Source organism: Pseudopipra pipra, chromosome 1 (assembly GCF_036250125.1).
Source record: "Pseudopipra pipra isolate bDixPip1 chromosome 1, bDixPip1.hap1, whole genome shotgun sequence".
NCBI classification, from domain to species: domain Eukaryota; kingdom Metazoa; phylum Chordata; class Aves; order Passeriformes; family Pipridae; genus Pseudopipra; species Pseudopipra pipra.
The window spans coordinates 35,267,094-35,294,554 of NC_087549.1; the positions used below are offsets into that span (position 1 = coordinate 35,267,094).

A 27,461-nucleotide genomic window follows, 5' to 3' on the forward strand; every position below is an offset into this window, starting at 1 on the left:
TTATTAGGCAAGTTCTGCGTGATTCCAGGAGAGGGTCTAAGCTATAAAAATCCCGCGCCCCGGCTCTGATTAGGACCAAATCTGATCCCAAGTTCGCCAGGAGCCGACTCCGAGGGACAGCGAGAGGAAGGGACGCCAGGCACTGCTAAGTCCCACCACCCGCCCTGCCCTGCCCTGCCACCGCCACCGCCGCCCCAGGTAAGTGCGGGGACGCGCCTGGCGCGGAGAGGGATGCGCTGCCCTGCGCTGAGCGGGGCTGAGCGCGGAGTCCCCCAGAACGCGGGTAGCTGCCCCGGCCGGCCATGGTGCGGGGAGACTCGCGGGAGCGGACGCTAGCACCCCGCAGCTCTTGGGGAGAGCTGCCCCTCCGCAGACGCTCCACTCTCCCCCTCGCCCGGAGTGGGTGAAGGGGTGCGGGTCCGCGCACACGCGGGGACTCTCTGCAGGGGTTCAGCCCAGCTTGGTCCCCGGGATCTGTCCGGAGCTGCCCCGCGGGGCTGTTCTGCGAGGAGCAGCCGCCTCGACGGCGCGGGTGGACGGGCCGGGATGAGCGCGGTCGGGCGGCGGTGTGCGGTATGCTGTGTGCGGTGTGCGGGGCGCGGAGGGGCGCGGAGCGGCGCGTTTCAGCACCGGGACAGCGGCGGCGGGGGCGTCCCGTCCCCGTCCCCGCGCTGCCCTCCCCGCCGCTGCGGATCGGCTGTGTAACCCAACCCCCGTTCCTCATCTGCCTCCGCAGATTTGGGCCCCGACCATGAAGATCCCGCTGCTGGTCTCCACGGGAATTCTGCTGGTCGCCCTCCTGCCCTGCCAGGAGTGCAGAGCTCTCAGCAAGAGTCCGGCAGCCGCCCCCGGGGCTCTGCACCAGCCAGATTTCTTCCAGCAACAGCAGCAGCAGCAACAGCAGCAGCAGCAAACTCTGCCTGTCCTGCTCCGCATGGGAGAAGAGTATTTCCTGCGCCTGGGCAACCTCCACAAGAGACCCCTTGGCTCTTTCTCCGCCTCCTCCAGCAGCACCAGCCACCTACAGCCCGAAGCCTCCGCCAGCAACTTTTTCCGGGCGGCGGTGCAACAGCTGCAGCAGCTGCCCAAGCGCTCGCCGGGGAGCCCCGAGAACGGCGAAGCCGAGGGTGAGGCCGTGGAGAGGGAAAAGCGATCCGAGGAGCCCCCTATTTCTCTGGATCTGACTTTCCACCTCCTGCGAGAAGTCTTGGAGATGGCCCGAGCCGAGCAGTTAGCCCAGCAAGCTCACAGCAACAGGAAACTGATGGAGATAATCGGGAAGTGAAACGGCCCCGCCCCACCTTGCCAAAGAGATTCCGCAGTTAGCACAAGAATAATTACACCGTCCGATGTACCATAGTGCTGCTCTGATGTCATCTCTTTATTTTTATATAGCTTTAAACCTAGAAGGGTGTGCTCCGAACAGCCTCTGTCCCTTGACTAGCATGCACAACCGTGTACCAAGTGCAGAAACTCGAGTGTCGTTCGTAACCTCCCCTACCTTTATTTATTTCTCCATTTCCCAGTTATTCTAGTGCCATCGCTACGTAGGGATGTGTGAGCATTGGAAGAAATGGTGCCAAGAAGACAGAAAACTTTTCTGCTAGGGGTAGGGAGGTGGGAGGGGGAATCTCTGTAAGCTACTTTCAATTCACTTTTTTTCCTGTAAACATTTTCACAATAAAACATCTTTTCAGCGCTCGGTCGATTTGGTTGTGTAAGAGAATGTTTAATATTTATATTTTTAATAAAAGCTGCAAAGTAAAGACGACTTGATAGACTTTCTTGCCTAGACGCGTAAGGGTTGCTCCGCCTCCTTCAGCGCTTACCGGGGCGTAGGGGGGCACCCGCGTCCGCGGGCACCCGGGGAGCCCTATATAGCCCCCGGGGATGTTTTTCTCCTCCCCGCCCAGGGAAGCCCCCGTCCCCGCCGGCTCTCCCAGAGGTGCGCCCCGACGGGGGCTGCCCCACGCCGCCGCCCTCGGCACAGGCTACTCCCGGGAACGGGGTGTCGAGGGCAAATCGATGCCTCCCAGCACTGCCGAATCCCATCTCGGCAGCCCCCGAGGGGGCTCACTGGCTCCTACCGCTGTGGTTGGGGCCGGGCAGCCTCCTCCCGCCAGAGCGCAGCGATGGGAAAGCGGTGAGGCGCTCCCGCATCCCTTTTGCGTTTTCATTCTGGCTTTGCACATCCTCCCCCCACCCTAAAGGGGCAGATTCCTCCCCCGTCCCGGCGGAGGTGCCCAAGAGGGCTCCTTCCCAGGGGCTCTGAGTATGTTGGAGAAACTGCCAGAGGAGCTAGGGGAAATCTCCCAGGACGATTCACCCCGAACCAAATCCCAGAGAAAAGTTGCTCCAGCAGCCGGAGGCGATGCGGTGGCGGTGCTGGGCGGCGCTCTCTCTGGGCTGTGAGAGTTCCAAATATTTATGTGGAGCTCGCCTGTGCAGCCCGACAAACTCTCTCAGGAGCGTTCTCCGGGGAAAACAGATACCAACGAGGGCTGATGTCACTCAGGCCAATAGCGGCAGATGTCCAGGACGGGGGCTAACCCCACACAGCCTGCTAACTGGTCTGCACTGCCAGCTCGCCAGTCCTGCTGGGACACAGCGCAGCCCTACGACCTCACACAAAACTGTATTGAGGGCCTGGCTCAGGGATCTGGGAAAGATCCCTAGTGCAGAGCTTGACACCTGGTCCCCTATGGCACCAAGCACTCCTGGCAGCCTTCCAATCTCTCTTAAACACTACTGAGAGTTGACACCCTGTTCCCAGTGACAAAAATTGCAGAATGCCACCTTAAACAGAACTTCTAGAACTTCTTTTAAGACACAAATTTGATTTCATTAGATGGATAAATATCTGCAAGGCACATGGAACAGGACAGTCAGCATCTGCCTTTTCTACAGCTCACCATTGGGATTTCAAATTAAACCTTGACTGAGTACCTGTGACCACCTCACTGCATTCTGATTTCATGTAAGAACATGCCCCCTTTTCTACACACACTGGTGACTGAGAAGACATAGACACAGATTATGGCTGGACAGGCTGGGCAGCACTACAGCATTTGCCCCACATATTCAGAGCTGTGTCCTGCATCCATGCCTGGGGTCTTGGCCAGTGCTTTTGGTGCATGCATCTTCCTCATTCCTGCCACCGGGAATCTTCCTTACAAATAAAGTGTTTATGTGAGCGTCATCTGTTGTGGCTTAGCAGGAAGAGCAAGTCCAAAAGCAGAAATGGCAGCTTCCTTCTTTCCTCCCGTGTTCCGCAGCTGTGGAGGCACCGGTACTGTCAGACACAACCCTGATTTGGGGCTGCCAAGGATCTGATAGTGTCACTGAAGTCCCCAGCACCAACAAGTGGAGATACAGGAGGATATTCAGAAGAAACATTGGTTTGGCAAAGGGTGCTATTAGTGAATATCATACCAGCATTTTAGCTAACAACACTGATGAAGCGCTTACCCCTGTGAGGGGATGTGCCAAAAGGTGAGTAACAAAACACTAGCAGTGCTCAGTGTAAAGCTGTAGTGATGCTACTTTCCCCTTGCAAGTAAAAAATTATTGGAAAACACTTTGACTACAATACAGTATAGTAATTTGTCCCCATGCTCCCATCCCTCTCAGATCTATCATCTCAAGGGTATGATGTGGAGGCCAACTGAGTTCCTGGGAATGAAACCTGCTCGGATGCCCCTTTCCAGGCCAGTTTCTTTGCTGACTGCAGCCAGGCTGCCTGTGCTCACGGTCCCTCCCAGGAGAAGCACACCAGAAGCCAGCCAGAGTGAGTCATCATTCATTCAGTGAGTTCAACCAGGAGAAGGAGAAAACATGACGAGCCGGCTCGTCACCCCTCTCACTGCTCACAGGCGCTTCCTCCACTCGTCCTTGAGCGTATGGTTCAGAACCAGTCTGCAAAGGAAGAAAAGGTTGACAAAGGGAAGAGGAAAATATGAATTGCACTAAAATCCTTAAGATTTCACAACATGCAGGAAAAGAGAATGAAGTGGGAAAGAGGGGAAAAGGCAGGGAGCACGGAAATTTGGGGAGGCCAGCCAGACTTCTAACACCAGAGAAGTCAGAGGGACTTTTGCCATGACCACTGGCAGAGGAAGGATTGTGCCAGGTGAGTATGTTACATCTGTGCAAAGGGCTGTCCCGATTAGGACCTCTGGAATATTATAGCACTGAAGGTGATTAATGCCTGTTCAGAAGAGATTCTGAGCCAGTTTGGCTTGTGTAGCTGGGCCTCCAGATTGATGTGAACCAAAGCCAAAAGTTATTGCCAGTGCATTGCCACTCAAAATGATTCTTGTTCTGCTGTTATGAAATCTGCCTTGGATGTGTTTTCTGGTTTTTTTTTCCTTTAAAGAATTTTAATATTTATTTCACTTCAGTTTCACTCAGATCAAGAACAGGAAATAAATAATACAGAGATAAAAGCTTCTGTTTATTTCCCGTTTTTGTTTGCATAGGTATCCTACACGTACAGTAGAAAAATGACTCTGGACATGATATACTGTAGTTGCTAGTTAAAGGAATTTCTAAAATTAGTTGAATATTTAACAGACCAATGTAATAGGTGGAAATATTTTACTAGTTCCAGTGTTTTCAGATCCCTTTGGCAGAGAATGAAGACATCTTTGTGATAGTATCAAAATCCTATTAAAAATAAAATACATAAAAATTGGTGATTTGTTAGTTAAGGAATGCCTTATGTCTTCATCATTAAGACCATAGTCTAACTTGCAATATACAGGATTTTTTTTCCCTCTGTATTTCTAGATATGCACATGCATCATTGTACATTCTTAAAATTAAAACAGCTATACTGCCAGCCTTCTTTGTGCAGAGTTTCACCTTACTTTGGGAACTGCAGCACAATCTCAGGTGAACTATTTGATGTAAACATGCTACTCAATAGAGGGGAAATGACAAAATAGTATCCTCTGAATTCTAACATGTCCTGAAATTGTCCTAAAACAGAAAGTTACCAAAACAGTGATGCTAACAGACATATCCAGCAAAAAACATGGAAGCAGGGATGCTTATGAGGAACTGAAGCATGAGATGGATTATTTTCCTAAGAATTTTTGTAGGTACTTACTATTAAAGTTTGCCACAAGAATTAGTAAGAACTGTTTTACACTAGTTCAGTGTAAATTGGCTATTGGGTTTCATTCTGGTCACTACTTATTTAACTGTCATGACACCAACAAACAAGACAGTATGAAGACATGAAAAAAGTAGCTCCCTATTTCTTTATTCATATCTAATTAGAGTTCACTGTGCCATTTTTAGACCCAGATCCTAAACTGGAATAGCCCTATTTATGAAACATTATCTGAGAAACTGCTTTAATATTTGAAATGTGGGCTAATCTTTGACTTAGGTTCGTATTTTCAAAGCATGGTACTCATTGCTACTCGCTACAATATACAGGACTCAAAGGACATTTTTGGGCAAGGATCTTGCAGAAGAATATAGTTTTTGCTTGCTAACTTTATAATGTACTTTAATGAGAGCACAAGCATGGTGAAAAATGTGGGAGAAATAGCCGCCTACTTGAGTGTGGAAGTTCATTTTCAGCAATGCCAATGAGAAGGGCTGTTTCCCAGACTTATGCAAAAGTATGGTAAAGAATTTGGCCCAGGGGACCAGATCTTCAGCTGAAAGGCAGGTAGCTAATTGAGTCCTGAATATAGAAGATCTTCCTGTCACACCTGCGAAGTGCTGATTGCAAACCTTTCAACCTGATTATAAAAGTCAGGTTTCAGCAGTAAATACATGGCTAGACTTTCTGAGCTATATGGGATTCAGGGCTCTCTTGATCTTGGTAGATGTAGGAGTGTAGGTGGTTTATGAGTCTTCTGTGATGCTGAAAATTTTGCCTTTATTTTTGGAAGGGCAGTCAGAGTGCCTGCACCAGCCAAGAGTAATTTTGAAACTGGTTGTGCAATTTTGTGCACTGAGCCCTCAGCAGTGTGTGTAAGCAGGCATGGGACAGCCCTCCTCACTTCTCACTCTGTAATGGATAGGACTGGCAAGAAGTTTAAAACAAAATTCCTGCATTTTTATTCCTTTTTTTTTTACTTAAACCCACAGTGATACCTTGTCATTTCTCTTCCTGTGCAATACAGGCTTCCTTTAGCACTTCCACTTGCTATTCTAACCAGCTACTATACAGAAATTTACATTAAATCAAGATTAACTTTGAAGCAAAGTACTATCTATGGGCTTAAAATTATGCAGCTTGTTTCATAGGATTTGGACCTAACATGTTAGAAAAAAAAGGCACAATGTAATGACTTAGACTGGCAAGGTGACTGCATTACCTTGTTAACCAACACTGCTGGTACTGCATTTCAAACAAAACAATCTTTGTCTGCATCACTGCCAAAACTGTATTTCATAATGTGTTAACTCCTTTATATTTTGCTGTGATGACATCTTCCTGTGTCAGCAAAACAATGTTGGAGCTCCAACAGATTCCCACTGGGTTTGGCTGGATGAAGCATTTGCTCCCTGCAGCTCTCTGGACTCAGCAGGCTGCCGGTCTGCAATACCTCGATGTGCCTTTCCAAGAGCTATTGTTTTCCATCACACCCAACCAGGAGAGAAGCAAGCACAAAACTGATAATATGGACATTCCCTGGCTTTTAGACTTGTGTTTTCACACCTGTGACACTTCAGAGTTTGTGCTCTGAGTCGTCCAGTGACTGAGGTACACTCTCTTCATGTAAGACAAGAAACCACCAAAAGGTGCCAGAAGCAACTCCGTCCATGTTATTAAGTCTGTTTCCCCCTTCCACCAGCAGCCTGCACAATTCAGAGTTATACAGCGTGCTGGGGATTGTCTGAGACAAAGGTTTCAACTGTAGATTTTACAGAAAACAACTTTTTTTGGAACCAGGATGTGATTCTGAAAGGCAGAATGCAGAAGCAGGTCTACTCAGTGTCACTGGGAGTCAGGCATCTGACAGCTCTCTAGTTCGTTGGAATCTTGTCCCGGACTACCTTACTCTCCCTGTTACCACAACTCTACTCGGCTGAGAGAGGAAAGCTTTGTGCTGAGCATGGCACAGCCCTTGCCACATGCCTTTGAGACAGTTCAGATTCAACACTTCATCATGTCTGTCCATTGCTATTAAGTAACTTTTGTCAAGCTTCTACCTGAGCTTTATCTAAGCCTTGGAGATCTCATGGGTAGGGCTTGTTTTTCACATCACCTAGATTAACAAGTCCCAACCCTTGATTTGGGTCCCTAACAGTAATAAGAAATAACTAAAGTGTTTACCTCAGATTACATTAATCACATTAGGCCAATGCTGAGAGAGTGCTGAATACTTACACTTTGATTTATATTCTCCCCTGTGGTGTTGAGTGACATCAGATGATGCTTTCAGTAAGCACCAGGAATTTTCCCCAGGCCAGCTCATGAAGTGGGGAGGGAAGTACAACATGCATGACTGATGATTGGTTTTGTTTTTCCCATAAAAGCAAAGTCCAGGCTGGAGTTTACATGCCAGTTCTTTGGAGGTGCTGAGCAACCACAATTCCCACTGAGCAGCCATTCAGCACTTCTCAGCATCTGGCATACTAGAATTTGTATGAATAAACAGTATAAGGATCTCAGAGTTGAGCCTGATGAGTACTTTCAAAGTTGTAGTTATTCAGCATCTGTCAGTATTTGCTTCCTTAAACAGGGGTCTACTTAAATCTGTATAAGGTTCTTGTAAAAGAGTGTGGAGAGGAGGAAAGAGGTGAGTGGGATGGCTTTGTCATAATATTTTCATTTATTAGGTCCCAGCAGTTATCCTATTTATGCTGGGGAAAAATATGAAGTCTAGGCCTTCTAGATATTGAAGTCAACACATCATTTTCTGCTCTACCACCATGAATCTCTGTAGCCTTTAGGTACAGACACTGGGATCCATATTGCCAAACTTGAGTCATCCAGAAATGAGATATCCATTCAATCAAACTGGATTCATCTCCTTCAACGGGAGTGATGAGAGAAAGGCACAACCAAAGGGTGATTTGTTCCATCTTCAAAGAAGTGGATTGCCCTCTGGAGGTACCTGTTTCTTTCTACTGACTCTAGAGATGCTCTGTGTGACTAAGTTAGACTAGGTCTGTCTTTTAAGTAAACACACAAGGGAGATCCCAGCCAAGTATTTCAGAATATCAGAAAACTGCTTGATAGGAATTGAGAATTTTGTCTGTATTTTTATTTTTACAAGATCACTAACTCTTAAATGTAGGAAGTGGGGAGGAAAGGTGAAGGGTCTTCATAATCACTTTAATGCAGATGGAGAGATGGTTGGTTACAACCTATATGAATGTTTTCTGAAGCAAAAATGCTAACCAAAGCAGGTTCTGCACCTTGGGTCCCCCATCCACCTCTTCCTGCTTTGTCTCCGTGGTTCACTTCCCATTTGCACTGCTGTAGCTCTTTGCAGGGATGTGCTAAGAATGGGAATGTCACTGGAATGACATCAATTTTTTTTGTTGGTTTTTTTGAGGTGAAGGAAGATATTTTTAAACCTGGACCATTTGAATGATTTGATTCCAGCACAGCTCAACAAACAGCTGCCTCAGCACAATTGCCCTGTGAGTGGTGGCATCTGGGCAGCAATAAGAAGCAGAGCCATTTGGCAAGAAACTCCTAAATCACCTTTGCTGCCAGAGGAAAAAATGAATCTACACTCTTAGAGTCACAGTGCCTTTACTTCCTCCTCTTGACCCAACAAGAGAACAAGAGTGTGAATTTGTTAGAAAGTGTGGGTCTTGGAGAGAGAAGCAGTGAAAATAGAGGTTTCTTGTTTCTAGGGTTTCTGTAGCCTCGGAAAATGAGCAAGAAAACAAATTTAATTCCCATTTTTAGCTGGCTTGTTTAGAAACAACCCCCAGTGTTGACAAGAACAGGCATGATTAAAAAATGCTAGCTGGTTGCAAAGCAATCACAAAATCTGTAGGCTATGTTTGCCTGCCTCAAATGTCAAGTGTTACACTTCTGGCACTTAACACTTCCAGGCAGTGGAAACAAAGGGAACACAACAGGTTATTTTTAAATAGTTTAAACTTTAGTTCAAGCATTTTGTTTTTATATTTTTATTCAGTCTAGCTCCTTCAGCACAACACCTGGCAGCTGTCACATAAATCACAACAACATTGTTTCAAAGCTAAGAGGCTGCTTATTTTGCAAGGATATTTTCTTTTTTATTAGCAGGAACCCACAGAGTATTCTCTAAAATAATTGCTATGATTACTTGCCACAGAAATATATAAGGTAGCAGACAAAATAATATGCTCCATCAGTCACAGAATTAGACATATCACTCTCTTAATAGTGGTCAGTAATGAATTTTAAAAGTCCATAGGGAGGAAATGCCTTTTTTCAATAGATTTTGATTATATTACAATTAACATCATGTGGATAATGTCTAATGCAGAGTCTCTTACATAATGACCTTAAAGAGACCAAATATGTTTCAGAGGAAAACAATCTGGCTAGTTTATTTTGGTATAGGTTCCACACATCTCCCATGGGACATGGAGGTTCAGATGCTTGAACCTGTGGTGGAAACAGTTTTAGAGAATGATGTGGGAGAGAAGCTTTCTTCTAACCATTACCTGGGACAAAAGGAAATACAGTTCCCTTATTTAAGTCACCTATTTTTTTCACCGCTCAAACAAAATAAAGGCAGAAATAACATACTTGTGTAATATTTCACCCATTGCTGCATCTCATTGCTCCAACTTTTTGTTGAGACTGATTTAACTACAGATTTGTATAAAATCTAGTCCTGCCACTATACAGGAAAACAAGGGAAGCCCAAGAGGAGAGTCTTAAAAATACATGAATATTAAGACTGCATGACTAGAAAAATCTGTCATGCATCTATCTACATCATTCTTTGTTCCTCTTGAAGTTTTTGAGAACCTCCTGATCAATTAGCCTTCTATCTTTTCTGCTCCTTCCAGCCTTGCTGGAGAACTGTCCAGAAAGGGAAGGATGATATGAGAGGCATGAGAGGCTGTATGAGTAAGTGGTACATGCTGGCCATCAGTGCCAGAGAGTTACTCATGGCTACCAGTTCTCCCCTCTTCCTCCTACTGCTGCCTTGTCAGACAAGTATATATTACTTTAGATTAACAAGTTAAATGTGAAGTGAAGACCTTCCAATAACTTCTCCATGGCAGTAACTGATCTAATCCATGCCATAGAAACTTTGCTGTTAGCTTTCAGGGAGAAGTAACAAACCTAGTAAGGGTTTGACATCCTGTCTGTCTCTGTCAGTAGTCTCTCCATTGAGTAACATAGACTGCTGTAAATCAAAGTTTTTTCTTTCTCTGCAAATGGCACTTTTGTAAATCCCATGAATTAAACAGGGTGCCAGTTCAGACTGTGACTCACCCTGGAGCTCCGTTCATGGGATCAGATAACAGAGGCAGCATAGCTTCCATGTGTGTAGACACAGCATCTCATGATTCAGGGTTGGAGCACTGCTCACATCCTGAGTGACTGACTGACTTGGGCTGTTGTAAGTATGCAGGGGGCAAGGGTGATACATGTGAATTGTGGACACAGCACATCTTCAACGGGAGACAAAACCACACCAATGGAGATGCAGGAAGAAAAGCTGGAATGTCAGTTAAAGCACCCTGTTCCCCTTCCTCAAAGCCACCACATAACAGAAAAAGAAACTCTTGGTCACAATTAAAATATTTTTTCCCTCATTGGCTGTTGCTCCTACCATTTTTCCCTTGTGTGCTCATTTTTCCATGTCTGCACTTGCCTGACTCTTTACTACAACCGCAGCAGCTGAAGTTGTTAGCCAAGATATGACTCTACTCCAACAATACATTGTTCAGTGAGTAGCACTGTGAGTTCCCAGATAGATGTCTGTCACATCACACATTATAATCTCTGCTTGCCCATTAGCAATGCTGGCTTGCTTGCACAGCACTCAGCCAAGTAATGAGCAAGATATTAAATCAAGTTTTCTTCTGTCCCAGGTGAAGTCCAAGGAAGCTGTGATAAGTGCTGCTCTTAGAGCTTCAGATTCAATCACAGTTATTAACCAGGTTATTACAGGATATAGAGCACAGATCGCAGTCACTGTCACCAGAGACAAGCTTTGGAACTGATCTGCATCTGAGCAGGCACCAGCTCAATTTTTTTAAAAAGAAATTTATTTATTTTATAAAATTAAATTTTGAAATTGTGCATAAATATAAAAATGAGTATATTTTATAAAATAAATCTCATGCCAGATGTTGAAGAGTCTCACCAGCACCGATCGGCGAAATGACAACTACCTTTCCTCAGTAAGGCATTTTGTAATATAGCTAGTCATACAGCAAGTGTTTCATCATGAATGAAAGCCACTTCTGTGTGCAGAAGTGCTGAGCCAGGAATGCTCTGAGTGACTGATTAGTATTTTGATCATCGCCTTCAGTGGTTGAGATGGACTCAGGCAGATTTTATAGGGTGCTCGCTAAATTGAAAAGAGCAATGAGAAATTCAGATCGCTTGTACTTGGGGATTGTGAGATCCTCATCCTCTGCTCAGTGAAAGGTGTGATGTCTCTGTCAGGTGTCTGTAGCATGGTTTGAACATTGCAGCGCCTATTGGCTGGTAACCAGGGATAACAGGGTTTTTTAATTAGTCATTGGTCTCTTACTTAATGACCTGAAGATTATTGTAAAGATGCCAGGAATATATTTCACCTGAAAACAGATATAAGACTGTTTGATATGTCCCTCTCCCTTTCTTCTGTTTAATTTTGGCTGCACATGCAGCCTTTCAATCTTTATCTCCATTTCAAACACCTAGTAGATGGGCACAGCATCCTCCAGAGTGCTCTGATCTAGCCCCTTGCCTGCTCACAACTGCAGAAAGCCTGGAAGTGACACGATACGCTATCCAAACATAGAGACTCAGGCCCAGTTTACTAATTATCACCACTGGGGTTTTCAATCAGATAGGCCGGCATTTAAATATTGATCCATCTCTAATGGTTACAGGACTACAACCACTGCTTTCCATAGGTGAGTGTATGGCTACACTGAAAGCCTGAACTGTCTCAAGGCAGTAGAATAACTAGCCAAATATTCTACAAACAGATGGTTTGTGTTTTTGTTGTGACCTAGATCTATCATGATGTGATGTAAACCAGCAACAGTTCACCCAAGATTAAGAAATATTTTTTGTTTACATTCTATTTTCCTTTCCAAACACCTTAACAATGAGCAGAATGAGTGATCCTTGGAGGATGAGGTCAAGTAGAGGTAGAATTCAATATTTAAATGAGATAGTCACAAAAAGACAATGTCTAAGTGAGCCTGGCTTTGTATTAATTTCATCAGGAGAAATCATTTTATCCAAGCTGTCATTGTGGAAATCCTTTTGCTAGTAATGGACTGAAAAAGATGAAATATACATAAATCAAATTGTATCTATGACTCACCAGACAAATCACAGAACAGTCTATTCGAGGTAAAATTTAAGTGAAGTATTTGCCACTCATATTAATTATGGGAAACTGTTGTCTGAAAGCTGATCTTAACATATTGCCCTCACGACTCATCACTGTTGTCTCTGAATCACCCAGGTAATTCTCAGAAGTAAGGGAGAGTGAGATGTTAAAAGAGGAACAATCAAGACTTTCCTGATTTTCTTGGCATGTATTGCCAAACTGAGGGGAAAAAAAATCTCATCTGAACACAAAGTCAAGATGCAAAGCGGAAATTTACAGGCAGAATTTGCCCCCAACTGAACGTCAGCCTGAGTGGCCTCAGACTCGGCCACCATCACCCTGTCACTAAGGCCCAATTCGCTAAGTCAAACTACAGAGAAGTAAAAGGCAGAATTTTTTGGCTGCTAACTGAGTTCTTGCATCTAGTATTTGCCCTGTACTTCAGCTACAGCCTGAGTTCTTCTTTTTTCCAAATGAATTTTAAGAGATGTTTAGGAAGAATCTTCAAACAGAGTTTAATTTGGGCTTGTATACCAGTGGATGCATAGGTTTCCTACAAAAGGTTTGGCTTCACAGAGAACAGATGACCCAATTTCATTCAGTCAAACCTTGCAGATTTTTTAATGGTATAGAAGTAAACTCACCCGATTTTCTACCTAAGAAAAGGTAAAATACAGGTATATGAAGACCTAGATGGCAAATATCAAGTTGACCTTTGCTCTGTGCATTCTCAGATCCTTCATTAGCACTAAACACAGTTGTTGCAGGGATCAGAGAGCTTTCAGAGCAGCAGCTGGTGTCCTGGGAGAGAGCTGCCTGGACTGTGCCTGCTGCTGATGGTGACATACAGCTCATCCTGCTCTGGGGGAAATTGCAGGAAGGCTGTGTTGGATGGGCCAGAGGGAAGGGACACTCTCCCTCAGCATCAATCCTGCAAGATCCAGCCTTGCAAGACTGCCTTCTTTTGAGCAAGAAATCTCCTCTCTTGGAGCATCTCTCTTGAAGGGGGGACCTAACTTCCTTACCTGAGCAGATTGGAAAGACTGAGTTTCCAATTTGGTGAAGAGAAAGGAAATTATTATTTGTGTACTGCTGCCATGCTTGTGCAACCATTCCAGTGCACTGCTGTGCTAAAATGTGGGACCATATCTTTTATATTGTGATGGAAAAGCAGTGGTACATAGGCAAAGAGCACAGTGTGACCTCTTGGCCTTATTTTGGTTTTAAATCATCTTGTCTGTATTGTCTGCATACTGACGTGACAACCAATTGGCTAAAACTTAGCTAAATACTGACCTCTCTGACATGTGATTTAAAGCTGTCTCATGGAAAAAAATTTGAAGAATCACCAGCTGAAATTGAAGTATTCAGTAGAGGGACAAAGAGAACTACAGTACATGAATACTGAGTGGACTGTCCTTATGGTAATTCTGGCAGATGGCATAAGGTTGCATGCAAGTAATAGGAAATTTTAAAACTAATGAAACAAGATTAACACAGGCCACTACATCAGTATTTCTCCTCCCAAACAGTTCAGTCCTGATTATATTTTATATCCTTATGGAATTAAAGCACTGTACTTACTGGCTGCAAAGGGAAATTAGGTCTGACTACTGTTTGTGGATGATTAACTTGTATTTCCTTTCAAACTAAATGTATACTCTGGAGTCCTTTGGAGCCACATGCAGCCACTTTTCTTATGGGGAGTTTGAGCAACAGAATACAGCATCCAGTACTTCATCTTATGTGAAATTAACTGAGTGACTACAGACTCAGGTGAACACAAATTTTTCATAAGCTCTCACAAATTTACAAATTTATATGGCATTACTACATGAGAGATGTTGCCTACAAATTATGATTAGAAAAAACTGCAGGACTCCAAGACCTGTTTCTCGTGCACTGGAAAGGGCTGCTTCATAATGTCTGTATCACCCTCCACTAATACATTACACCCCGTAGTGGCAAGGCAGTTCATTGACGCTATTCCTGCTCCCTGTGTTTTAATCATTTGCTCCTGGTTGTCACTTGCAGGGGCTCAGACCCCCCCCAACTTCAGACACTGAGCAGAGGCACCTGATTAGGAACAATGTCACCTCACACTCAGCAGGCAGATTGAAGAGGTGCCAAGTGTGAGCCAGCAGCAGTTGGTGAACTCTTCCTTACTGGAGATGCCTCTCACTCTCTGTCAGAGGCAGGAGCAGCCCGTGGTGACTACACTTCTGACTTAGGCACTCCCTGAAGCAGGATGTGGCTCTCTAGTGCGGAGCTATCTATTTTGTTTATGCTGAATCATCTCCTTCTGTCCCTTCTTAGACCAAACAATCTGTACACTTGTGAGCTGCAACTCCTGTTGCCTTATCCCTGCTGATATAGCCTCCTGTACCCTGGGGGGAATTTATAGATGCATCAATACAATTTCTTAGAGAAACAACTGATAAATAAAGTGAATGTTGGGAATTTAATAGGGGGGCTGATCTCTCTTTGCTGCTGAAAAAAAAGGAAATCCCTCCTGTGTATTCTACTAAAATAGGTTGAAAATAAATTATATGCTGGTCTTATGATGACAATCATGCAGATTTATATTATAACTATAAATTATTATTACAGCTATTCAAAGTAATTTTGTCGTTTGACTTTCAGGGGCTTATTACACAAAGGAACAAGGGCTGTGACCTGATCTCTCACATGAAAGATAAAGACACATAAACTGTCTAAACAGCTGCCTCACTATACATGGACAAGAAAATAATTTTTATGCAAATAGAATCTGAGACCAAAATGCCTTTTTCCTTCACCTCCTTTCTATTTCATTGTTATATAAATCATAAAGATGCCACTGGAGACCACATAGGAAGTGGTCTCAATGGTAGAAGTGAGAGCTTTCCGCATTTGTCTATTTTTAATTTCAAAAGGTATTTTGAATTAAAAAAAGAAAGAGGGGGAAGAAAGAGCATGATGCTATTCGCATGCCTGATTTCTCAGGAGTACAAACAAGCTCTATGTTCTCTTGTAATATTACAACAAATTTTCAAAACCAAACACAAATAAATGAAAATTAAACTATGATCCATAAATTTAATTGAGATTCACAGCGTCTGATGCTTTTCAAATTCAAATTACTACCAGACAGTGCATCTTTTTGCATAACTTATGCAACTAAAGTGTAGGTGATAGTTTCTCCACTCTCCCCTTTTTTTTTTTTTTATGGAGAGATATATTTTTCAGTCATAGTGCTGGAAATTCTGCACATAAAAGCTGAATAATAATCAATTTTCATAGATAAACCATATCATGTTCAGTACTTAGAACACAGTGCAGAAAGTAAGCAGGGAACACCAAGCATTTTTGTTTTGAAGAATAGATAATAATTGAATCTGTCTGTCATTAGAGCAAATACTCACAGGTAACTACTCTTGTTTCTGTCAGAGGTCTTTGGCCTTCAGTAAATAAGATTAAATGCCTCAAAGGTAACAGAATTCTCTGCACATCATTCATATCACTTTGGAAATTGAATGCATTCATATGCATTCAATTGAGATGTGAATTTGGACGGACAGCATCTACCAGAAAAAGGGGCTACTCCAGAAGCAATGTTATGGAATAATTAAGGTTTAAATTACATTTAAATGTAATTCAAATTTGCCTTTGGGACAACTTCACTTGGTAGTGAAATTCTTAGTCCTTGATCTTGCAGTTATTTCAGCTCTTTGTGTAATGTAACCTAAGGAAAAAAAAAGCCTTTGTCTAAATGGGTTGGGATCCTTGCAAATACATGGGCCTCCATTTCAGGGCTGTGATTGGTACTCCATGCAGAGAGAGCTTTGAAAGCCTTTGCTGAAAAAGGGACCTGAAGAGGATGTGGGGTGTGCTGTGTGAGATGGGGTGTGAGGGGACACTCTCCACTCTCTGCATGGGAATGTCTGGAGACCAGGGCTTGAGCCACCCCCTGACGTAGCATCGGTGATTTACTTGCAGTGGGAATCCTGGCAGCAGGATTATTCAGTGGATTTGTTTTTCCTGACCTTTACCTCTCTGATGACAACCATTAATCTTTAGCTCTTCCTCCCCTATTGGACCGAACAAGGTTGGTGCTCTTCACATCTGTCAACCAACAGTTTCTCCATCCTGCTGGTCACCTGAACAGCAACTGAAATATAAGCCCATATATCTGAGGGTGTAAACGTCTCTTTTCTTATTTTGAATCAGGGAGATGCAGTGTTTAACCATGCAGGAGTAAGCTGAAGGGTGGCATTTTAAAGGAGCGAGGAAGAAATGTTTTAGGCAGTTTGTATTGTGAACTAGCGTGATGTTTTTTGGATGGTAAGAAAGGGAAAAATCCTTTAAAGCCATGTAAGAACATCATCAGATACACTATTTGAACTGTTAGTTAATGGTAAAATGAAATATTTCCTACCCATGAAAGTACAAATGTATTGAATCAGATTCCAAAGATGATGTAGTATGATAAGAAATGCCAAAAGTGTTATGCAGAATGCTAACTCCTGTGAGAAAATAAGAAGAGTGCTTCACCAGTGTTGTCATGACACAAACTAGTCATTATCACTACGTTCAGTGAAAAAGCTCTGTTTCCACAGCACTTTTCCATTATATACCCAATTGGAGGAAAGGAGTAAAAACAGTGGAGAACATCATCTGGGGGTTTAAGAAAAATAAAGGAATACAGCATTTCAAGTGGGTTGTGTAAAATCACATGCAGGAAAAATATGAAGTTCATGTACTTAAAAATTATCACTGCTACAAAATAGCAGCCATTTTCTTCATGACATACACACTTCTCAGCTCAGATCCATAAATCTGACCACAGCATCATTTCATGGCATCACCATCACTTGGTCACTCTGGTTTTTCTATTCTAGAGCACACTTTGCACCTTTCTGCTTCCTGAGCTTTCCTATCCCTCCTTCTGCCTCCAGCCCAGGGGTAACCCCATTCTCAGCTCTTTCCCCTGTGTCCTTCCTCCTCACATCACCAGAACCATGCGCTACTCTTCTCAACATCCTCCTCCTCCCAAAATGTCAGGATCATGTGTGGTCTGGGAAGATATCAAAACGCAGCACCCCCAAACTCACATGCCAACGGGAACTGATATCTTTCCCGTGTGCCTGTTTTCACTCTTGGTGTACAACAATGAAGAGAACCAGGTACCAGACTACTGCTGTTTTCCAGACAGCTGCCCACACCAAATGCAAGTGTTGTTCCTTTGCTTGATGTAAGTTAGGACTGAGGGAAGCAGATCACAGTCAAGCAAACTTCCAGGAAATTATTCTAGTACAGATTTCACCTGCCCATGGTGAGGATAGGCTGCCTGGTCATCAGTGGAACTGATAGGAAGGAACACCAGCAATAAATTTCACTGCGGATTTACCTGCTTTTGCTAGTTCATTTGGAATATACTTAAGAAGATAAGGTCATAGCAGATTTGAGAATTTTAAAGTGGTTTCTTTTCCGTACAAATTCCACTCAAATATTCTCAAATCAAACCCCGACTTGAAAAATAGCTACTGAAATTTGGTGGCCAAATGGTGCTTTTGTTAAGAAAGTGAGTGAAGTCAGTGAGAATCCTTCCGCCTCTAAATTCAAGTGTCACTGACTGAAACCTCTAGCTAGATGTCCAGTGATAGCAAGCAAATTAGAGGTATCCAGCCTCTTTTATCAGATCTCTGTGAACTCCTTCTCCTAACTTTTTGCCTTGCACATGATTGTTTAATATGGTAGGCCTGCTTATGTATGCTATATAGTCAACTCCAACTTTAAAGGAAACAGCATGAAATACTACTCACTTGTGCTTTCTCACACACATACATAATCTCTTGTTGCACACATATAGGTAGCTGCTATGTTAAAATGTGCAGCATGAGCCTGTAAATGGGGATGGTTTGATTTAGAGAGTGCTGCTCATGGGCTGGTAACCAGGCACTGGAGCAGGAGCTGGTGTACTGTGCAAATCCACAAATTCTTGCACAGCTCCCTCAGCTCTGTTGCCTGTATCTTTGGCCCATGTGGAATTTGTATACAGGTGCAGAAGGAGGAATATTCAAATTCAGGTCATACCAACTCTAACATTGTAATTTTAAGGAAAACCTCCTGCTGTACTCCACACATCAGTCTCTGTTATCCCACCTTGCTTCTGGCAGTCTAACATTGAACTGGGATGTATTATCTTCATGATCTCCCTTATTCAGGTCTCAAAAATCCTTGGAGACACACATCTGAACCCAGGAAATCACACTGCTTATTGAGAGGGAATCAAACACACAAGGAGGTTCTGAGTGTCTGCATAGCTTCGTGTTCACACGGGGAAGCCGTGCACTTCAGATGCAGCCACGGAGCTGCAGAAGGCAAAGCCAGGCCATAGCTGCTCAACCAGCCACTGTAGGATGGCATGTGCACGGGCTTTCAACAGGTGACGAGAGTAATCTCATGCACAGGATTTCTTGGCTACCAACACATGCAAATATCTGATGCACAGAGGCTTTGTCAGCCTCTCCAACAGCTCCTGAGTCACTGTGTGTGAGCAGCTTGGATAACAGCTCTCACGAGCGAGGTGCACCGGCAGTTAAGCACAAGCAACCATCAACATGCTGCTCTGAAGCTCAGGAGTCAGCCTGTCGCATATTGAAACCATCTACAAATCCAGCAGACTTGCTGGAATGACAGTTTATACTGTTCACGTGTTTTTTAAATTATTCTCATTCTTTAGCATGCGGAGGAAAATGAAGCCACATTTTCCTTAACAATTGCTGTTCCCGCCTTGCTGCGTGTCACAGCCCTCTGGGGTGACATTGGAAGCACTGACCTTGGATGTTGCTGCAGTGGCATTACTTTCCTTACTACTCCCTGGTGCACTCTCCTCTTCTGTTGCTGCTGTTGGGGCTTCTGACTTCTTTGCACTTGTTTCCAGAGAAACAGGACTCCCTACTTTCCCCAGCCCACTCACTGGGGTTGAGCTTGGACTGCTTGGTTGCCGTGACTGAGACTTATACCAGCTAGGGTAAAACAAGGGATCCGTGGTTTCTGCTGTGGCTGGCATTTGAGTGTCAGATTCTGGGGTCTGCTGAGAACCACCTGGTGTCACAACCACATCCTTAATCAGGACAGATAAAGAGAAGAACAAGCAGAGTGCACCACGTTACCTTTCCAGCTGCAGTCAAATTGTTCTCTGTGTTGTGTTTGTTACGTATCACTGCAAGGCATAGATTTGTCCTAATATATGGTCTGAAAGAATTGCAATCGAAATGCAAAGCAAAAGCAACTATCACTTGAATAACACAGATAAGGGAAAGAAAATAAATTAGAAAAATAGAACAGGAGGGTAGAACTAGCTGGGAGGGGAGTGCTGACTGAGAATAGAGTGAAAAAGAGGTTCTTTAATTAAGATAAATGCCCAATTCAACTCTAAAAACACAGGAAATTCTGCATAAGAACCTCATAAACCCATACCAGCTATTCATGGCTGGTGTAGGTACTTTCAAATGGCTTGTTGGGTTTTGTGTTAAGAACAACACCTTTACCAATGAGTATGATGGGAGCAGTCAGAACAAGGTGAATACAAAGACACTGGAGAGAAACATTTGCCCACCAGCCTTGCCATCAATGCTATAAGCCGAGCACAGTTGCTCTGCCAGGAAGAGAAACAGCCATCTGAACTGCACCTCTCTACATGCATCAAGTTCTTGGGGTTTCCACACGTGCTACCTGCTGTCCCCACAGCATTTCTGCTTTTCTTACACCAGAAGGCAAAAGCTGAAATACAGGTATCTCTCACACCATAACACCTACACGCCATGTCTGATTCCACAACTGACCACCTCCTAAATGGCACTTTACAATTGCTAGAGCAGCATGCTGTACCTTTCTCATTTTAGCCTTTAGCATTTAGAAGTGAGAGAATTCATGTTACTGGGCAGAATTTCTTATGTCTTGTTCTTGTTTGCCTAAAACCCTACATCAGTTTAGGAACATAAGTTTAGTTAAGTCAGTGTAAATCCTGAAAAGACAAATTTTGGTTAAATCAATAAAACTTCATTTAAGAGCATCTTCACACAACTAGTGAAAACACACACATGTTTTTAGATCAAAGCAAGAATGAATCTATAGTATTTGTTTTCCCATATTTTATGTGGGAGGTTTGCTACAAAGATCCTTTATGAGTTTTCTTGATTACATATTGGCCTCCTCAAATATCTTCACAGCAGCCTTTATCACTCAGCAACTTCACTGGGTGAATTACATAAGAGGAGAATTTGCCAATTAATTGTATGCAAGGCAAGCTAAAGTAGCACATTAAGTATATTTATAATGTAGGTATTTTAGAATATGTGGCAATTATGTTCTTATTCTAATCACATTCCCTAAGAAAAAGTGCTGGCCTAAAATATTCACACCCTGAGCCTGTTTGCTGCTAGATTGTAAAAGGCAGTTACCTCTCCTCTTTGGTGTATGATATTCCTGCATCCACCTAGACATATACCTAAGATGTCCAGAGCAGAAGGCAGCAAACATCGTTCACAGAAAACAGATTAGAGATTTAGATTTCCACGATCTAAAAATTGATGGTGGAAAGCTCACTAAATCCAGGGGGAATGCCAACTTCTCTTAGTATAAATATTTTAACAACGGTCCCATTTACAACAGTTAGTCTGAGTTAAACCACAGCAGAATGTCCATTGTAACACACTTAACTCCCAAATGGAATCACTTTTATTTATAACTTATGTATCCCATATATATCTTAATTTATCTAGCAGCTAATTTTTTGCCTATCAAGTGATATATATATATGCAGGTCGAGAGGACAGGGTAAAGCTGCATATATGTGTACAAGGGCAATAAACAATTTTGCTCTCCAGTGCATTGATTCCCTTAGCCTGCTCCTGACCTATAGTGCCTACAGGCCACAGGGGAGCATTTTCTTGCTCTGCCATGCACACTCAGCGTAGCTGGCAGGGAAGCAAAGACACTCACCTGACCAGCTGGGGCAGCAGGTAGTGACACTGGAGTGGGTTCAGCCAGGGGCTCTCCTGCTGCACTCTGCAGTTTAGGGTCTTGCTGAGGTGGCTGTGATGCTCTCTCAGCCTCTTCCTCCTCTACCTCTTCCTCCTCTCCCTCCTCTCCAGATGACTCTGTGTGGACTTCATCCAAACCTTCACCATCCTCTGTGCCCTCCTCTTCTTCTCTCTCCTCCTCTGATAGGACATGTGTAAAAAGACAGGGTTGAGCACCATGTGAAGATGGCTACAGTTTCTTTGTAATTAAAAAGCCACTTGCAATTGCATTGCAAAGCCACTGATAATCTGCTGCCTGGCAGAGAAGGTATTGGTGAGGAGCCTGCTTCCACCAGCCTGGACTGGGCACTGCCATAAGGCTGCCAGCAGGTGCTTTGTGGAAGGGAAGAAACTGAACACACCTGTTGGTTAAAACCTAAAGCTGACCCTTTCCATGTGAAGGAGTACAGAAACTCCTGCCAATGCAGTTATCCTCATGAGGGATGTGCAGCATGGCCCTGCACTTTCTGGGGAGAGGATACCCAGGATGTGGCACAATCTGCCAGGAAAAAAGCCCCTCTTCCAATTCTAGGTATATGTTTGTTTTAAACACCATTGAACCTGTCATCATAAACATTTACCAGGCCAGTGCTTTGCAACACATGACTGGAGGTTTGGGATACCAACATCCCTAAAGCCAGGGGATGTCAAACTTGGTCATACCATTGCCTTTGTGCCAAAATAACATTAATGGTGCCAACAGGTTATGTTTTGGGTTTTTTTTAACCTTGATGGATTTTTGCTCTTGATTACAATTGATACAAAATGCTCTGGTTACATTTCAGGATGGAGAGAAATATCCAGTTCAAGGTTTCCTACTCTGTATCATTGTGTAATCACACACAGCTGCAATTTAAGAAAGCAATTTCGGTGAAATAAATGACATACCTCTGTCAAAATCAATTTCTCGTATTATCTTTTCTTCTCTACTGAGGTTCACTGTGAATTGGTTCATAATTTCATACCCATCCTCTATTTTTTCCATTTGAAATCCTTTAGAAGCTTCAGTAATTCTAAAACAGAGAAATTGGTTATTGCCATTTGGATTTGCAGATAAATTTATAATTTGTAATTGATTATAAAGAATAAGAGTCTAAAGTTTAAATACTTACTTTTGCAGCAGTGTTTTGGCATTCTGTGAAAACAAAAAGGAAATAACTGACTTCTTAAGTGGTTCCATTTTTTCAGAGACTTTATGCATTGAGATCTAATTCTTACACTGGCTGCTTCTAAATGCACTAATACGGATCTCATTAATGACAGCCATGACGTCTATGAATGAGATCAAATTTGGATGGTAGTTAGTATACAGCTGAGTAAACCTTTTAGTTGAAGACTTTTTAATTAAAATCTGAATAAAATGGGAAATACGTACAATTGTTAAAAAGAAACAAAATGGAAATACTTTTCCTCTTTTTTGGTGTGCTTGTGGTGAAAAGCAATTGTTCCACTACCGTCTTTAGTCATAGTAACTATATCTTTGACTATCCATAAGGACATACTTCTGGAGAGGCAAAATTTTGTTTGTCTTGAAAGATTATTGTACTCTTCAAAGGCAATTCTTTGACAAAAAGAAGCAGAGCTTGGGTTGGTTTGTTTTGGGGTTTGGTTTTTTTTGTTTGTTTGGAGTTTTTGTTTTGTTTTGTAGAAGACACCCTTCCAGCTTCTAATATAGAGGAATTCTAAACTTGCAAGACAGAAATTCTACACCAATGAATTTAGTGAACAGGTTGCTAGCAGTTTCCTACTCATCTCTCCTAAGTTTATAGTAAGAAAACAGAAGAAAAAAGTTAAACGAAGGTATAAAAATGTAACTTAAACCATAAATATTTAGTTCTTGAAACATTAATCACTTTGTCAATATGCAAATGAAACCTATAATTCACAGAAATTCATGTGCAAATGAACATATTGTCCCACCATGATATTAATGGGAAAATAAAGATTTGTTGGAAAATGTTTAAATTCCTGTTTCTTCTTTGGGATCAGAAATTCATTCATGGGACTGTATATTTTGGTGCAAATAGCAGATACTCATGTTCTAGATTTGGATACTTTTCACAAGAAGACTACACGTTTGTCTGAGCTGATTCAAATGTTTACAAAATAAGTTTGTATAAATGTTCACTTAAAGATAACCAAACTCTGAATGGGCCTAAAATTGAGAAATGCTTAAATAGCGTATCAATAAACCTATCATTCTTGTTGTATCTCTATTTATAGACTTTATACCTGCAAAAACACGGCCATTTCTGGTTCTTCCATGAACTGGATTCCTGATTCAACCAGTTTTGACACAGCTTCCAAATGATCCGCATACTTCTTCATCAGGGACCGGACGTGTTCCAGTTTCTCCTCTTGGGTTCTAGTGATTATTTGTGTCATCTCATTTTTCCTTTCTTCCAATACAGAGTAGAGATAATCAAATTTTTCACACAACTGTTCTTTTTGTCGTCTGCAGCATTCCTGTGAATCATTTGGTTTATGTTAAACATGTTATGTTCTTAAAAGAGTTTCTATTTTTATAGTTACTTGGAAGCATTTTCATCAAAGAAATTCCTCTTTCTGAACAGTGCAAAGGATTCTGAATGACCCCAGAGACTTTTATAATTTTCAAAGTCCAAGCTATTGGAACAAAAGTTCAAAAACTGTTCTCAAACTCTGAATTTCAAGCCACTGAAAGCCCCCAAACAGGTTATTGTATAACTTGTCAGTCTGCTAAAAAGTGTAAAAGGTATTTGTGATGTCTGCAGTGATACATCAAAGTCTGCAGAAAAAGTAAAAGCCCCCACCGTATTAGAAGTGGGTTCCTTTGCGTGAACAGAATGGTTTTAAAAGAAGTGGTCATCTCAAATCAGCTCTGGAGAATTTTATTTTTCTTCCTAGTGCCTGGAACAATCGTGGCTGGGCTTCATTCTCACATATGCTCTCTAAGACTCTATTTGGACAATAGGAGTCCGTTATATTCCATTTACTGTGCACTGAAAGAAGTAGAAGTTCTGTGAAGAAAATGATGTGTGACAGAAACACAAAGAAAAGAAAGAGGAATCAGGTTCCAACCCTAAGTTCAGGCACCGATTTTCACATCCTTTTTTTGAGACATTTTTATTGTCCTTCCAACCAGACAACAGCATATTTCACCAGTAAGGAGGATGGGTTTGATGACTGCTGCATTGAGCACTCTCTAAAGAGCACAAACTGCACTTGTAAGGGAGGATTTATAGGGAGGAAATGGGAGACAGGTTATGTATAACATCTGAAGTCTACCAAACCGAAGTACTTGAGAAACCTCTGTGCCCCAGGGCATACCCTTATTGTGGTTATACCTTGTTGTGAATGGTGGTGATTATTCAAATCTCTTTTCTAGGAACTGAGGCTGAATCAATTCCTCATCTTTGTCCCTTGGGGCATAATGCTGAGATCCTGGCAGCACGGGATTATTAACAGTCTCACAGTACTTTTGGAACTGATAATACTGATTATTCATAGCACTTAGCCAGATAGAATCCCACTTTGTTCTTGCTTTTCAGTCAGAGCTCATTCCTATGAGTGGTGACAATCTGCTTGGTATTGTTCAAAGAAGAAAGACTTTTGAGGATGTACATTTGGCCAAAAATCACTGTCTAGGTTTAGGGGCTTAGGGAGTGAATAAACATCTTGTTGCATTGAACCAAGTATCCACCTCTGCTTCCCAATGAGAAAGGCTGGGCTAAACAGGCAGTCCCAATTTAAAATTCCTTGCAGGGGGTGCAGGCTTTTCCTGCCCTTCTGGAGGTTCTTGCCACTTTCCAGAAATTCCTGATTAATGTAATTATAGGGTGGGGTTAAGGAAGTTTTCAAGCCAAGTGAGTCATTGTTCCTAGGTGTCATTCTATTGTTTTGACCTCAAATAATTTTCTTCTCTTCTTTCACTCTCTCCTAGCTTTCTCCTTGTGAAATGTCATTCAGATCACTTGTAAAACAACCTTGATTTCAAGACAGGTGTATGCTATCTCTGTCATTTGACACAGGACAAGTGTTAGAGGAAGAAGAGCAAGCAAGTGATAGCAGGGTGCTCTGAGAGATCCTTCCCTATCTCTAAGCTCTAATATATAATATTTACTGCCAGCAGATATTACAGAGTTGTGAATCTCCAGAGTGAGAGTGCAAAGCAGATTCTTAACTGCAAATGCTGAAATATTTCTGAAATATTATCTTTCTGCATAAAATGTTCCCATACAAAGTCTCTGCATGACGGAATTACCCTAATCAGATTCTGTGTAATGAAGAAGGTTAACAAATACATGACTTTACATTCTAAAAAGTTCCCAGCCTTTATGTTTTTTTAAAGCACAGCTACAGCAAAAAGAAAGGAGTCCTTGCTACTGAGCATGAGTCTCACTGCTTGTTCCAAAGGATCTCTGATGACTGGCCTATGCTATTAGCATTTGAAAGAAACACTGTAATTTTTTCCTTCTTTATTTTACTCATATCATTTACAGGGCTAAACAGTACTTAATTATTTATTACAGTTTTCCAGCTTTTAGCATTTTATATTCCTTTCTCAAATTTCAGCATAATATATGGATTTGGTCTACCTTTCAATCAGTTAAAAGCTATACAAGTATTGATCAACTTTTTGGTTTGCTTGTTTTTCTGGTTTTTTTAGGTTTGGATAAGAGCAATAGCTAAATATAGAACTATAGGCTATTACTTACTCCATCTAAAAAGAAAATGATCATGTATTTTCTGCTAAAGCAGGTATTTATTGCTCTCTGCCAAGTGTTAAGCAGAGAGAAGAGACAATCCTGGATTGTAAGCATTATTTCCGTGTGTGAACATTTCTCAGTTCCAGCTGTAGCTTTTTATCTTCAAGGACAAACTGATGTCAATTCAGACAAAGCTCTTGTATGGCAGGAAATGTGATTTGCTTGAAATATAACATGGAAGTGCCAAGGTAAACCCTGAGACCTATTTTGTGCAATCTTTGGCTTTGAAGGTGAAAAACCTGCTAAAACATCTGAAGGTAAAATGGCTGCATTTTCTTCAGGGTTTCCCTTTAAAGGTTAGACTTTAAACTAGTGGATGACTCTGAGGAAGCTAGTTCCAGATGCTGTTGTGTTTCTCAAGGTATTTTTAGCACAATATTTTCTCCATACTTCATACTAGATGTTTGAAGCTTTGTTTCTGGTTCAGCTAGTTCAGTTTAAATGAGTGCAAGCTTTTACTTTTGTATCATTCAAATTTCTGCAGTTAACCTGCTTGAAAGGCTTGTTTCTGTCTGGAAAGTCCTGATAGCAGCCAGTTTTATCCTTGCAATGTGAATCCTTCCTGATTACAAAGTTTTGACTGCCACTAATGTGCTCTATCATTTACTTGGGCTAATGGTTTTATGTTCTTTAAACCAAACTTGGACAATTTTTGTTCTTCCTTACTCTGAGGAAACAGGAGCCTTGGGTGATTGTGTACATAGGTTGTGTAATCAATTTTTCTTACCAATTAGAATCTATACATTTTGGATTAACTTCTTTTTCTCTACCATTTCCCTTTTCTGCTCCAGCTCTGAAGGGTCAATATAATTCTAATTGGGCTGAGAGGGATGTGGTTCCTTCACTAGATGCTTCATCAAACTGACCACAAAATCAATTCATACGAGCTCCTTTCAGCCTATTGCTCTGTGATGCTCAAATTGGTTAAAGTTGATATTTATGTTTGCTTTGCTGATGCAAAGCTCTCGGAGGAAATGAAAGCCACTTCTGCTCTTGAGTGACACAAAACTAATTCTAGCTCTTTCAGAATGAGGACTCTATCAGAAAATCCAGTAAGAATCCAAACTGTTCCCTCCCATAAGCAATAAAACAAGACTCCTTAAAGGACAATGTAAGTATATTAAAACACTACTTCTGTGCAGAAGGCAAAGCAATAC

The 27,461-nt window shown here is 42.3% G+C and overlaps 2 protein-coding genes across 2 annotated transcripts in view; one reads left to right on the plus strand and one right to left on the minus strand.

Annotated features, from left to right (window-relative positions):
- Positions 1–751: 751 nt before the first annotated feature.
- Positions 752–1,766, plus strand: CRH (corticotropin releasing hormone). Its single transcript, XM_064651731.1, has one exon. It carries the CDS (start codon positions 752–754, stop codon positions 1,283–1,285), a length of 534 nt encoding a protein of 177 aa, XP_064507801.1. The 3' UTR covers positions 1,286–1,766.
- TRIM55 (tripartite motif containing 55) overlaps positions 1,353–27,461 on the minus strand; it is a 37,186-nt gene continuing 11,077 nt past the window's right edge. The window contains exons 5-10 of the mRNA XM_064651718.1: positions 23,789–24,022; positions 22,669–22,691; positions 22,445–22,569; positions 21,477–21,697; positions 19,309–19,596; positions 1,353–3,915 (exon numbers count right to left, since the gene is read on the minus strand). Of these exons, the coding sequence (XP_064507788.1) occupies positions 3,796–3,915; positions 19,309–19,596; positions 21,477–21,697; positions 22,445–22,569; positions 22,669–22,691; positions 23,789–24,022 (1,011 nt within the window). The 3' untranslated portion in view covers positions 1,353–3,795. The remainder of the gene's footprint in view (positions 3,916–19,308; positions 19,597–21,476; positions 21,698–22,444; positions 22,570–22,668; positions 22,692–23,788; positions 24,023–27,461) is intronic.